Raw genomic sequence first — 15,395 nt, 5'->3', positions numbered from 1 at the left:
AATCGAGAATTGCCTCTCCCCTTGTGGGTTCCTGCACCAGCTGCTCCAAGAAGCAGTCATTTAAGCCATTGAGAAATTTTATCTCTGCTTCTCTTCCTGAGGTGACATGTATCCAGTCAATAAGGGGGTAATTAAAACCCCCCATTATTATAGAGTTCTCTATTTTGGTAGCCTCTCTCATCTCCCTCAGCATTTCAATGTCAGTATCGCTGTCCTGGTCAGGTGGTCGGTAATATATCCCTACTGCTAATTTCTTATTATTGGAGCATGGAATTTCTATCCATAGCGATTCTATGGAACGTTTTGATTCATTTAATATTTCATTTGATTCTACATTGTCTTTCACATACAGTGCCACTCCGCCAGCCACCCGGCCTGCTCTATCCTTTCTATATATTTTATATCCCGGTATGATTGTGTCCCACAGATTTTCCTCATTCCACCAGGTTTCAGTGATGCCTATTATGTCAATCTCCTCATTTAATACAAGATACTCTAGTTCACCCATCTTATTAGTCAGACTCCTAGCATTTGTGTAGAAGCACTTTAAAAATTTGCCACTGCTTATTTGTCTGCGCTTTCCTGATGCATTGCATTCCTTAGAATGTGGTTGTTTGTCTGCTCTGGCCCATGGTTTGTCCTCTCCCCTCCTCTCTTTCTGACTACAGCTTAGAGAATCTCCATCAATGGATTCTCCTCTAAGAGAAGTCTCCCTCCAATTTACATGCATCTCTGCACCAATCAGCTTTCCCCCATCTCTTAGTTTAAAAACTGCTCTACGGCCTTTTTAATGTTTAGTGCCAGCAGTCTGGTTCCACCCTGGTTTAGGTGGAGCCCATCCTTCCTGTATAGGCTCTCCCTCTCCCAAAAGTGTCCCCAGTTCCTAATAAATCTAAACCCCTCTTCTCTACACCATCGTCTCATCCACGCATTGAGACTCTGAAGCTCTGCCTGCCTACCTGGCCCTGCGCGTGGAACTGGAAACATTTCCGAGAATGCCACCATAGAGGTCCTGGATTTCAGTCTCTTTCCTAGCAGCCTAAATTTAGCCTCCAGGACATCTCTCCTACCCTTCCCTATGTCATTGATACCAACATGTACCATGACCACCAGCTCCTCCCCAGCACTACACATCTAGATGCCTCGAGAGATCCGCAACCTTCGCACTCTATCACAGTGCGTCAGAACTCAATGCAAGATAAAATTAAGTGCATAATTTAATGTTGTAAATGAAAATGGAAATAAATGTTTTCAAACAACGTTCTTAAACATTCATTCTTCTTTTGGCAATAAATTTCATAACTATTTTACCACAATTTGTACCTCTGGTGACCCAAAAGGAATTCCAAACACACTGTAGGATGCCAAAAGTATTTTATGGGGACCTGTTAATGCAACTAAAAAGTTGTTAAATTGAGAATATGTCTACCTGAAGGAATAGATTTGTCTTGTTCATTATACCAGCTTTATATCCCATCCTACTATCAAAGGTAGAAATTTTAAATTTAGAATTTTAAACTAAGTTGAAGGAGCACTAAGAGAGCTCAAAACCACTTTTCCTTAATAGTTGAAGGTGGCGAAAGGAACAGGGTTTTTTGTCATTTTTAAAACCTTTAAAGTTTTCTACTTTGAACTGCATATTGGAACTAAAAATTATACTGACTACACACCTAACTAAGAGCAAAGACCTTATTATAAAAGACAATTTCTTACCTTCACATTTTCTCCTACCTTTTAACAGGATGCCATGACATGACAGAGAAGAGCTGATAATTGTTAAATAACTACTTTTTCCCCATTATGTTTGACTAAAGGTGCAAGATAATCTGTTACTGAACCTTTCCCTCAACTAAGGCACTTAGAGGGTTTTATTAATGTGTGATAATGTGTCATTAATGTATCAAATTTAAAAACACCCTCCAGATTTAAGACCCTATCCTGCTCCAATTCATGTCAATGAGAATTCTGCTGTTGATTTCAATGGGAACAGGATCCAGGCCACTATTGAGCTGAAAATAAATTTTCTGTCTAAATGAAAAATATTCTTTCCAAAACTTTATTTTGGAAAGCTTTTGCTATAAGGTATTGTCTTGAATTAAAATTCCTCTGTCAAATTGACGATAAGTCTTACATTAAAAAAAATGTATCAGCAGCTGGATTAATTTCTTGGCATGCAAACTGTGCTTAAGTGCACTTAGCATGTTAATTAGACACTCATGATAGTGCAAAGTGCAAGTGGCAGTTATAAAATAAAGCTATTTTATATAAAGGCATAATTCGGTCACTGATCATGGCATGCACTGGTTGGTTTTCCACCAAAACTACTGCTGAAAAGTCTATATTCAGACGACAGAACTTCCATGTAATCTCTTGGGAAAACTACCTGGTTCAGCAATCATTACACTGGAAGATGTTTTTCAATTTAACTAGTGTTTTTTTATGTTTTGGACGCCCCCTCTCTCTTTCCGCGAATGGCACTCGGGAACGCACACTGTAACTATTTACTGAAAAAACAACAACACTGGTTTCCAGTCCGTGTCCTCATTACCCTATCAGTGTCCACGCCCTAATCTCTGCCATGCCCTTAAGAAATTTTACTCCCCAAAAATAGTTTTCCCGCTTCCTCCCTTCAACCTCTCACACTTCTGATTCTTCCACCTGTGGTTACAAACCAGACTGTTGAATTTTTCCTGGTCAGAGGTAAAACCTCAAAAGCAAATTGCACTTGCATTATCCTTTAAGGGCTCGTAAACAGGCTAGTTGATTATCCTGACCCCATCTCGTATAGATACAAGCAACTTCAGCTTCAGCTAACCCTGTAATCATATAGCAAACACCACCATATCAAACAAATGGATGGCACATATGTTAATTAAATATTACTGGCATTCTTGTTCTTCATGACAGAGGACAGTATCATTTTTATATATATATATATATATATATATATAGAGAGAGAGAGAGAGAGAGAGAGAGAGAGAGAGAGAGAGAGAGAGGTCCAATGTCTGAGAGTCTGTAACGCTGAAATGCTGGCTGTTCCCTTTGGGTGGCGCTGTTGCCTGAAATGGGAAGCCCATGCTGCATGGGGAGCGTGGGGCCCAAACAGCTGCTTGCTCCCCCGCTGTGGGCTGGCTGAGCAGTGCACGAGTCAGTCAAGCGCCATGGCGGGAGGCAAAGAGTGGTAGGGCGGTGACATACATGCCCAGGGGGCAGGGCCTGGACAAGCATGCATCCCTGACGGAGACAGAGGAGAGCAGAGAGAGAGCGAGAAGAGAAAGAGACAGAGAGAGGCAGAAGGCAGAGGAGAGCTGAGAGAGGGGGGGGAGGCAATAGGAGGAGGGAGGAGAGAGAGAGATGGAGTGAAAGACTCAGGAGAGAAGACCGACATGGAGGACAGTCCTGAAAATCCCGTCTTATGACAGGCTAATTGACTAGTGATATATATATAGTAGCCCAATGTCCATGAGTCTGTAACGCTGAAATGCTGGCTGTTCCCTCTGGGCGGCATGTCCTGCATGGGGAGTGCAGGGCCTAACTGGCCATTTGCTCCCCTGCAGCAGCCCGGCTGAGCAGCGCAGAAGTCAGCCGAGCACCACAGCAGGAGGTGAAGGGCTGTCGGGTGGTAATGTGCAGCGTGACAGCAGCTCCAGGCCCCACCCCCTGGCCATGAACGTTACCCCCCTTCGCCTCCCACCATGGCATTCGGCTGACTTCTGTGCCGCTCAGCCAGACCACTGCGCAGGAGCAAGTGGCGCAAGCGACTGTTTGGGCTCTGCACTCCTCATGCAGCACAGGCAGTGCGGAGCCCAAAAAACGGCCATTTGGGCTCCATGGTGCCCAGAGTGAGAGGCAGGAGGAGAAGAGAAAGAGAGAGACAGAGAGAGGCAGGAGGCAGAGGAGAGCTGGGGGGGGGGGGGAGAAGGTAGTAGGAGGAGCAGGAAAGAGAGCGAGAGAGAGATGGAGCAAGAGACCGGAGGCTCAGGAGAAAAGACCAACGTGGAGAAGACCCCTGAAAATCCCGTCTTATGACGGGCTAATTGGCTAATCATAAATATAATAACCCAATGTCTGTGAGTCTGTAACGTTGAAATGCTGGCTGATCCCTCTGGGCGGCACTGTTGCCTGAAAAGTTGGCTGTTTCCTGTGGGCAGCCCATGCTGCATGGGGAGTATGGGACCCAAACAACCGCTTGCACCTTTTGCTCCCCCACTGCGGCCCAGCTGAACAGCACAGAAGTCAGCTAAGCACCACAGCAGGAGGTGAACGGGGGCGGGGCAGTGACATGCGGCATGACAGCACCCCCGGCCCTGCCCCCGGCCATGAACGTCACTGCCCCCCTTTGCCTTCCGCTGTGGCAGGCTGCCACATGGGAGCAAGTGGTGCAAGCAACTGTGTGGGCTCCGCGCTCCCCATGCAGCACGGGAAGTGCGGAGCCCAAAGGGCCATTTGGGCTTATCAATTCCATTAGGATCCCAATTCCAATTCCAAAATGGGATTATCAATTCCTTTAGGATCAATAATACAGATGATGTATTTTAACCCTTTCTAGATAACACTGCACTTAATAGATGTTATAAAGGCAAACAATTGTCTTTAGTATATTTTATTCAGTGATAGCCTGCGAACATTTTAATAAGGGGCCTGGACATCATCTTTCCTTTGGATAGCACTAAAGTGATTGTACTACACAAAGGAGGGGAGAGGGACTCGTTTTCCAGTACATTTTGGGTAAACAACCAATTCAAGTTGATCTTTGTTCATGAAAGCTCCAATTATATTAATAGTTTGTTCTACAGTATTATGTGCTGGAAACAAGTTGGGTGTCACAGTATAGACACACTGCTGACTCAAATACAAATTACTACAATTAATTATGAACAGATATTTTTAAAATTCATGCCCCACAATCTGTAAAGCCAGATTCCCTTATTATAATGGAACTGTAAAGACCGTGGAGGATTAGAAAGATACGTAATACATTAAATACACCTACAAGTTATTGGTAATATGATTTTATTAGAGAACCTATCACAATCACAGGGTTTGATTTCTCAAGCTCCTATGTCCAAAATAAGCACTGTGTCCCACTGAAGAGGAAGTGAAGCAAGAGATCTCCATCCTACACAATATGAAGTACCTATTTCCAGACATTCCTTAAATCTGTCAATGATAATTTATTTAATACTGACCCATCCAGCTCCTCAAAACACTGCATTTTTAAAAAAGAAATTCTATATTTGTGAAGAAAACATCTTTAGTACAGATCTTTTTTATTAAAAATGGAGCTGTTTGAAGTTGCTCCAGTGTTTAGAATTGTAAAAGCAGTACTGAGAAGATGGATTAAATTGGTATAATACAAGGGAAATAGCTTATGATGCACAATAAATGCAGCATCACATGGACATGCAATTTATCACCTGGACTATCTTTATTATAGATGTGGTAGAAATGTGTGTATGTATATTAATTCCAGTGAACTAGATAAATTATTACAATATTTTTATTAATACATTTTGTATGTACCAAACCTTTTATATACCTGTCAGTGAGAGCTGCAACTGTTAAATGAATTGTTGTTAAATAACTAATATGAAAGCAAATATAAAAAAGTCAGCTATTTTGGATATTTCATAACTATGGTATCAAGCATTTTGGATTATGAAGGCTGCCAACTGCCCACCATCAGATATAGAATAAGAAATTGCTTTTCAAATTAGAGAAGTCCCACTTTTAAATGAAGTTACTACAACATCAGAAGTTAAAAATTCTTTTTCAGGAATACTAAACCAATGAGTTTCACCAATCAACAATACATCATTAGCACTTCAGTAGAACATCAATCTGATTTCCCTGTGTATTATGGAAATTACTGGAAAATACTTCAATTAGCATCTTCCATCTAAGGAGCTCAACAATTTGTAAAAATATTAATTATTGTTCATCACACTATTGTAAGACCAATCATTCTACAGAAGGGGGAGGTGGTAAGATAAGTGCACTGCTTATTCTTACACAGAAGTTTGAGAGAGCCAGTAACAGAATTCAGGAACTCTCAAACTCACACTTTGCAATCAATGTTGGTCTTGGAGATGTTGTCCTACTTTTTAAAAGTTACATCAGTAAAAAGGGATACAACTCAAAATACACACTATGGGCACGTCTAGACTATGTTTTACTTTCGAAAGAAGATATGCAAATTTGGCAGGAATTTGAATATCTTCTTCCGATCACTTTTTCGAAAAAGATTCTCAAAAAAGCAAACAGTCTAGAAGTGGTTCTTTAAAGAAAACCATTTTTCAAAAGAACCTTCTTCCTCAAAAATTGAGGTTTACAGGTTCTTTTGAAGTGTTTTTTTTTTAAAGAAGAACCGGGTCTAGACCGCTTGCTTTTTCGAGAAAACTTTCGAAAATGTGATATGATATGCAAATTCCTGCCAAATTTGCATATCTTTTGAAAGTAAAACAGTCTAGATGTGCCCTAAATGTTTAATCAGAAAGCATAATTTAAGCAGCATCAGTGCCTTAAAAAGCACCAGTAACGTCTAAAATGGGTACTAACATCACAAATATACACAGAAAATACGTACAGCTCAAGTCTCTTTTGGTGTTGGTCATCTTAGTAACCAAATATTACAAACAACCATAACTGTTTACACAACAGTGAAGGGTATTATCAAAAAGACCAGCATCTGAACTGGCTTGGAGACAGGCCTATTCAGCTACCATTTTGTTACTCCCTGAACTGGTCCCTCAAAATAATGGTTGAGGCACGTTCATAGAATAGTAGAACTGGAGAGGTCATCAAGTCCAGTCCTTTGCACTTACAGCAGGACCAAGCACTATCTATCTAGATCATCCCTGACAGATGCCTATCTAACTTGCTCTTAAATATCTCCAGTGATGGAGATTTCACAACCTCTCTAGGCAGTTTATTCTAGTATGTAACCATCCTGTTAGGAAAGCTTTTCCCAATGATCAACCTAAACCTCCCTTGCTGCAATTTAATCCCATTGCTTCTTGTCCTATCATCAGAGGCCTAGGAGAACAATTTTTCTCCCTCCTCCTTGTAGCACCCTTTTAGATACTTGAAAACTGCTATCATATCTCCTCTCAGTTTTCTCTTTTCTAAACTAAACAAGCCCAGTCCTTTCAGTCTTCCCTAATAGGTCATGTTGTCTAGGCCTCTAATAATTTTTGCTACTCTTCTCCAGACCTTCTCTAATTTTTCAACATCTTTCTTGAAATGTGGTGCCCAAGACTGGACGCAACACTCCAACTGAGGCCTAATCAGTGCAGAGTAGAAGGGAAGAATTACTTCTCACTCCTCTAAATGCATCCCAGAATCATGTTTGCTTTTTTTGCAGCAATGTCACACCGTTGACTCATTTAGCTTACGGCCCACTCTGACCCCTAGATCCTTTTCTGCAATACTCCTTGCTAGACATTATTGCAGTGGTGTACAGTAGGAAAACTGGACTATTGTTGCTTGTCTTGTATCTGTCCTGTGGTTAGAGGATTTAATTACTTAGAACTATGATGCTAGAAATATTTAAAAGCATAATTTCAATGCCAGTTAATCAAATTTGAAAAAAAAAAAAAACGAAAACTTATTTTTAGGCTCTGTTGTATGCAAAAGAAAAAATTACCAACTATGATAGGTTATCAATATTAAGGAAAACATCGCCATGGTAGTCAGTTGCATAAATAACTGGAAATGTTCAGATGAATTTGAGACAAGTTAAAACATGGTAAACAATACTCTTAAAAAGGAGTATTACACTTATTGAAAAGTTTTACTCTGTGTCCCCAAAATTATACAAAAATATAACTTCATAAAGAATAAACCCTTTGCCATGGTTGGCAATGCTAAGACAAATGTAGTATGCAATATTTTTTCCAAAAAATAATGCTGAAGACCACATGCTAAGAATTACCTTACTGGATCTTTTCCAACTCTTCCTCATTAGCATGGTCTGTAAATGAAATAAAGCATTTTAATTACCTTTTTACTCTGACACACGTAGAAAAAAGGAGACCAACTATCTTCCAATGAGACAATCCACATTAACCACGGCTATTAGAGTGACAACACACATTTTCCAATGACAACTACACAACACTGAAATCAAAGCAACTAGACAAACCACTCATGCAAGCCCTTCACAGATGGATTCGACTCTAATATTTCTGGAAACATTAGGGTAATGAACATGAATGTCTAAAATTAAAAAAAATAGGGAAATGGATAAAGCAATAAAAACATTATTTTGAAAGAAATAGCTATTTTGACTGATCACTTGACTAATAAAGCTTTGAATTTTAGAACACTAGCTCCAATACTTCAGAGTACTTTACTTCCATTGCACAGCAGATACAGTCAAAGATGGATATCCCTGGCATTTAATATCACCTTGCTAGTAAATAGTGGTGTTGGAATGTGGTCAGGGAGAAGATGCGTGACTGGGGCTCCCAAGTATCTAGTTGATCCTTGGCCACCAGTGACAGATGGCATAAGGTAGAGCAGTCTTTAGTTTGACAGTCTTAGCTCCAGGCTAGTGCCTGCTAATCCTCAGATCAAGCAAACAGACTATGCAAAGTTGTTCTCTGTCTATCTCCAGTCATGTACCAAGCACTCCTTGGCTGTTCAAGAGACTTTGGCCAATGCCTTTTTTCTGGGCATTTATTTTCTGCTAAGGTATTAGAAGAGGGTAAAATATGGCCTGCAATCTGGATCTGGCCCATAAAGCCACCAGATCCAGCCCAGCAGGGAGCCTCTGGCAGATTCCATGTCTGCTCCCCCATACTCCTGTAGAACAATCCCATTGGCCAGTTTCCAGCCAATGGGAGCTGCCTGTTGTCAACAGGGAGCTTGCATAGCACCCTCCCCCATCCCCTTAGGTTTGTAGCTATCCAAATGTCACATGGCCCCAACAGCAAGCGTGGGGGCAGGACAAGCAAGGTGTTTGCCTGAGAAGGCAGTTGGCCAGAAGTCAAACAATTAAGTCTCCTAGGCAGTACCCGCCTCTGGCACCCCAACCCTCTGTCCCCCACCCCGCATAACCCAAACCTTCTGTCTCCCCTCCTACATCCTTTAGGGATGTCAATGCGTAGTCAACTATACAATTAACCAGTAAGCCTAGGCTTATTGGTTAATATTGTTGACTACACGCATTCCCCACCCTGCATTGCCTCTGTATAAGAGGCAGCAAACGGGGGTGGTGGGGGGGAAGCAGGCTTAAAAGCTGGTTCCCCCCAGCACTGGCTCTGCAGTGCTGCCTCCTCCCTGCCCCCCAACTCCTGCCTCTATCAGGGCAGGGGAGGCTGCCATGAACCAGCCTCTGTCCACAGGCACCTGGGCCTGCCATGTACAGAGGCTAGTCCCTGGCAGCAATCCTTGTCTGCAGGGGATCCTAGCCACCCCTAGGCTTATTGGTTCATCTTATAGTCAACTACACATTGACATCCCTAATGGGTGCAGGGGGAGGGGGAAAGGAGGAGGGAAGGGACAGAAGGTTTGGGTTATGTGGGGTGGGGGCAGAAGGCTGGGATGACAGAGGCTGGATCTGGCCAGGAGCTCACCTGCTTGACCCAGGCTTGGGCCAGGCTCACCTTGCCGGCTTAGCCTAGGCTTGCCATGGACAGAGGCAAGCCCTGTGGACATGGGCTGCTGCCAGAACAGTCTGTCCGCGGCAGGCCCTGCACCCCAACCCTCTGCCCCATGGTCACAGCCACCTCCTTCACCCACATGCTCTCCCAGACATCTTCTGTACTGCAGTCCCTTACTGCAAGCTCCCTTCCATCCCAGACCCCATACCTCCTCCACTAATATCATGGAAGAGGGTAGCGCTTGACCACTTCCCAAATTCTTGGAGTGGCTCCCATCAAAAAGTATTTCCCAGCCCTGCATTGGACCATTGTCTAAATTCAGTTGCTGTGCAATGAAATATTGGTCACTTTCCACCTTTTTTATAGTTAAATTTTATCTAGAGCACTGAGAAGTAATGTATTTTATAAGTTGTCAAACATCTAGCCAGGATGTCATGTACTAAAACTACCAAAATATTAAAGGTTTCAAATAACCTTTTTTATTGTTGGCACACTACACTTTCTGGCATTCATCTTACAAAATTATTATATTTGTTCTCACTCATTTTTAAACTAAGAGGCTCACATGACTTTACCTGAATAATCTTCCAAAATCAGCATTCCCAGAATCATAACTGTAATTTGAGGGTAGAACTAACATGGACACAAGTTCATAATCACTGAACAAGATAGAGCCTATTAGTCAGGATGGAAAGAGCAATTCAGTTGACCTCCAACTATCACATCAAGTACTTAAATTACAGAGCAATTAAATTGCATTGTTAAAAACATTAAGGTTAATGTTATTTTGGCAATATAAATGTTCATGTAGTGTGATCAAATAAAATGGTATTAAGTTCCATTGAAACACTTTGTCACTTGGAAAAAACGGAGCAAACCGTGTACTATGCTTCGTTTTAGTTGCTTTATTTTTCAGGTAGTCTGAAAGATATAAAAACACGAAATTTCACCTATCAGGAAACAAAAATACTGCATGGAAGAAAAAAATATGGAGGGGTAGAAAAATGAATGTTACTGATAATTTTGAAATAAATCATGTGATTTTTCCATACCAAATATAAAACCTTATTTAACTGGAAAATAGGAAGAAAAATGGTTAAACAATGTGTATTTATTTAAGCTGCCAAAGATAATTTAAACCTTAATGGGCTAAATTCCATCCTCTATAAATAACATTCAAATCTCAGCAAGTACTCTTCATCGATAGTTGTCAGAAGGCTTTACCATGTTGGGTAACTCCTTACCCTCATTTTTTACAATGGGAAAACTGAGGCATAGAGAAGTTAAGTAACTTGGCTAAGCTCACACTCTGAGGTGACTTCAGAGGCAAGACTTCAACTCAGATTTCCTGAGGTCTATTCACGGTACCACACTGCCACTCACTGACTACAATGTGTTTTGGATCAGGTCCTAAAAGAGGAGAACATGGCCCCAAATATAAATCAGAATCTAATAATATTTCATCTGAAAATTTTTGCCTTCTAGCTACAAAAATGTTTGGGCTTATCAATCTTAATTGACTATTGCAGCACAAGTTTAAAGTTGCAGCAATAATTTGATCAACTTTCCTTAATAGTCAATAAAATAAACACATAGCACAGGAAATGGGTTCATTTGAAAATATTCCATGACCTGGATGAATTCCCCTCTTTCATTCTCTTTTTCTGTGATATTATTAACCTGTAGACAGATACATAAACATCACAGAGGCAAAAATAATAGATTCAAGGGAACACACAAATCAATAGCATTTTAACAACGGGTTTATGAAACAAACTAAAATTATGCCTCTTCATTTTGGATAACATTGTATTTGCATTCGTCAGCAGTGAACAACATTGATACATGAGGATTTATTTTTTCTTTTTAAACTAATGTTGGCCAAACAGCTTATAGGTCTATGAAATATAAGGGAACATGCAGCTTATATGAACTTACTAAGTAAGTCACTTAGTGAGTTCTCCAGTGATGAAATCTGTGCATTGAATTCTACTAAAGAAAGAGCTAGAAAGATCTCATGCGTGCACAATAGCACAAATGACCATGATACTGGACACAAGTTTACAAGAGGTACACCAACATATTTTTAAAGTCAGTATTTATGCAGTTGCAAATCACTCATATGGCATGCTTTATATTACACCTTACAAAACAAAAGTTGATCATAAACAAATGCAGAGAGTTAAAAAACAAGCTTTATTGACATATGACTCAGATCATTTTAAAGCTAATTTTAGGCCTCATTGTCTTCTAACTAGTTTTTGATATGTATCAATTAATAGTGTAAAAATCTCATAATTCATATAATACTGCCTAATTTTTTATAATTAGAAATGACATTTTTCTACTGCTCATATTTTATATTTTTCAACTCATCTTATAATTGCATTGATTAACTGAACTGCCAGTCCACTCAGTGACAAATGATTCAAACTGCGTGATCATGTAGGCAAAAGGACACCATGCAGCATATACACAATATTTTTTATTTAGAATTATTGAAAGAATGCTGCTCCAACACACACGTATTTAGAATCCATTTCTGGTATGCAACTCAAGAAAAACGTTATAGTTAAAACTGCCCTACACAGCTACCTTTTTCATTCCTGATATTTTAATACAAATAGGCTGGATTAGTTCATATTTTCCACAGATTTGTAAAATAAATGTCAAATTTTGGGGAAAGGACACATTTTATTAAACCTATCTTCAAAATTAGCATGCATGTGACATCTTAATTTACAAAAATTCTGTGTAATTGGAGGGTGTTCTATTCATAGATCTAAGTATGCATCTGCTTCTAAAATGTACATAAGAATTCAAGCATTAAGAAAGAAAATTTTTGATGACCTTAGACTTCAGCATTAGCTTACAGCGAGCTAAGGGTGCATGAGCATTACACTTTGTCTGCTGTTTTATTTTCAGTTACCTGGCTTGATTCAGCATCCAAAACCTCAATTGTAAGAACCATCTGTGAAATATTTATGTGTATTTCCCAAGACAATCCTACAATAATGCATTATGAATGTGCTTAAGCCAATACTGTACTGAATCTCCTTTCCCCTAAAAAAGTAGACTATTTAGCATAACTTTATACAAATTATACCAGCTCACTTTTCTCAGCACCTAATATGCATTAACAGACATTGGAGAGTGACATTTTTATGAGTGCACGCTTGACACATGAGCTGCAGAGATAAAGAAAAATCCTCCTACCAGTAAGTATTCTGGATCTTGACCTCATAAGAGCTTCTATAAGGCAGATAAACCAGAGAGAAGAGGAGAGCAACACTGGGTGTGACTCACCTCTCTTTTGGGTATCTCTAAACTACAAAGTCTGACCACCCTAAAAAATCTAACACTAATGTTGAATCACTATTGTTTGATGTTTTCAGTGTTCCACATTTGGTATCACTCATCTCTTGGCACAGATGAACATGCAACACGCCTAAAAATATCTTCATCATGTGAAGGACTAACTCTAAATCTCCAATATTACCATCTTCTCTTACAATACAGAACCAGGCCACCACAACATTTGACAAATAAGGTAAAAGGCTGTGGTTCCCTCCAATACTCAGTACTCAGTACCATCACTCTTGATAGACCATCAGAAGTTAATATTTGATGCATTTGTGATGCAAGTTGCAAAACCTGATTGATCCTTTTCTCCCTATTGAGAAGGATTTTGGTGTATCATAGAAGCTAAGTATTGAACTGTAGTGTGTCGAAAGAAAGTAAAGCTTCAAATAATATTATTTATCAATTCATAATTACTGGAAATGTTTGTTCATTCAGGAGGACTGGAGAGAGGCATGATTACCTGGACTAATCTGCCAAATAGCGGTATAAAAGTTACAAAGCACCTAGTGCACTATCCTCCAGGTCAGTAGCATAGGAACACCTACCAAGGGACCTTATTACACGCTAAAACATAGTACTTTTAACTCCAGTATTTATAACTGTTGAAACCATGTTTGGAGATGCTCCAAAGATTTCAGTCGTATCCCAAACTACACTTGAATTAATCAATATGCTGTACCAATACAGATGGCAAAATATTAATTACTCAAACACTTCAGATTATCCACTCTTATTTACCCTGGGAGCATGTGTGTTATTCGAATAATTATTTTATAAGGACCACATCTTGCCAATGAAGTTGCAAAGGAGTAACTAAGGGAAACGTTCTGCCTTATCTCTAACAATTAACTATTTTTTGAATCTCATCTACATTAAATTCCATTACAACTACTCTCACTATTACAAGATCTTTTAAAATAACACCCTAAAATGATGGTTTAATTGAAATTATAAACCTTTTTAAAAATCCCTATATTCAAATAAAATGAGTCAATGTGGAAACCGAACACAAGATGTGTTATATCATCAGTCTTTAAATATGCATAACTTGGCATACTGTTTTTTATTAAAAATTTCCATAATCAAATTACAAAGTACAATAATGAAGGTCTCAACAAATAATAAATCAGTTTGAATGGAAGAATAAAATTGCTCCTCTTGCTAAAAATAAGATACAAAAAGTAAATGGAACTGAAGAACTAATACAACAGCATCTCTTTTACTGCTGCTACCATTATAATTCATGGAATCTAGAAGAGGCTGCCATCCAGACAACTATGCATGCCTGTCCCATCTCTCATTCAATATTTATCCCATCAGATGAAGATTCTACTGAGGAGCAGAAATGGAGATGACATGCTGTTATGAGATAATTGTCAGCATATTTAGATTTCACTGTGTAAAAAATTATTCTTCTTTCTGAATAGCGAATAGCACAATGTGTCTGTGTTTGAATATAGGTGTTTAAAAAAAATCTGTAGGATGTTACTTTCTAAAACAGATGTTTTCCTTACAAAAAAAGCACTATTTTGACTGCTAAGCCAGTATTTCACTCCAGTAAGAGCCAGCTGCAAGAGGTGGTCCAGTGCATTCCCAGCTAGGCTCCTCTGCAGGCTGCTGCACTAAACAGCAGGCAGATGAAAGGGGTTGGCAGGGGGCATGCCCCACAACAGTCTGGATTGCCCCAACCTTAAGTTCCCAGGGCGTGGGGAGTCATTCCTACCGATATTTCCTATTGCTTGCTGTTTTCCTTCTGTCATTGTCTGGGAGCAAGAGGAAAGCACACACTCTCCCGGCATTCCTCTTCATCCTGGCTGGTGTGGGGAGGGGGCAGACAAGTGAGCGACCCATACTGTGTGCTGTGTTCTCATTCTCTGACAGTAACGGGAAAGGGAAGAGAAAGCAACAAGCAGCAGCAGGAGGAACTGCACTCCCTCTACTCACAGGAACTTCCTGTCCAGAGCTCCCCCACACACCTTCAGCCTCAATTCCTATACCCCTCCACACACCCAGCTGCCTGCTTTGAGTCCCTCTTCACACCCTCCAACCCTGATTTCTGCACTACCTCACACCCAGTCTCATGCCCTGACTCCTGCAACTCCTACATGCCCAACATTCCACCTCACACAAATTTCTTCAGGTACTGTCATATCCCACCCCCAAAACTCTGCTCTGAGGCCTCACCCAAAGGGGGCAATACAATAGTAAGAAATACCTGTACCTGTAAGAAATTTAAATTACTTTCACCCCTGAAAAGTAGAATTCCAATTTCTCGAATTAGTCAATTTGAGAAACAGGATCATTAGCTGTTTGCTCATTAATGCTTTAATTACAAGATTTAATCTCCGATATTTTACAATTTATTATCAAAAGTTGTTGTCATTGTGATGTAAATTTGTAGAGTATTGCGCTGAGCAAAATGGATTA

General features: G+C 40.0%; 1 protein-coding gene across 5 annotated transcripts in view; it reads right to left on the bottom strand.

Annotated features, from left to right (window-relative positions):
* MCTP1 (multiple C2 and transmembrane domain containing 1) overlaps window positions 1-15,395 on the bottom strand; it is a 395,876-nt gene that overhangs the window by 201,966 nt on the left and 178,515 nt on the right. For 4 of the 5 annotated variants that reach the window (XM_075932144.2, XM_075932147.2, XM_089779319.1 and 1 more), the window contains exon 6: window positions 7,934-7,972. The exons of the other annotated variant lie outside the window; for it this stretch is intronic. In XM_075932144.2, the coding sequence (XP_075788259.2) occupies window positions 7,934-7,972 (39 nt within the window). The remainder of the gene's footprint in view (window positions 1-7,933; window positions 7,973-15,395) is intronic. 5 annotated transcript variants of the gene reach the window in all.

The sequence above is a fragment of the Pelodiscus sinensis genome, chromosome 6 (assembly GCF_052426305.1).
Source record: "Pelodiscus sinensis isolate ZL-2025 chromosome 6, ASM5242630v1, whole genome shotgun sequence".
Lineage (NCBI taxonomy): Eukaryota > Metazoa > Chordata > Testudines > Trionychidae > Pelodiscus > Pelodiscus sinensis.
This window is presented reverse-complemented; position numbering and strand designations above follow the sequence as displayed.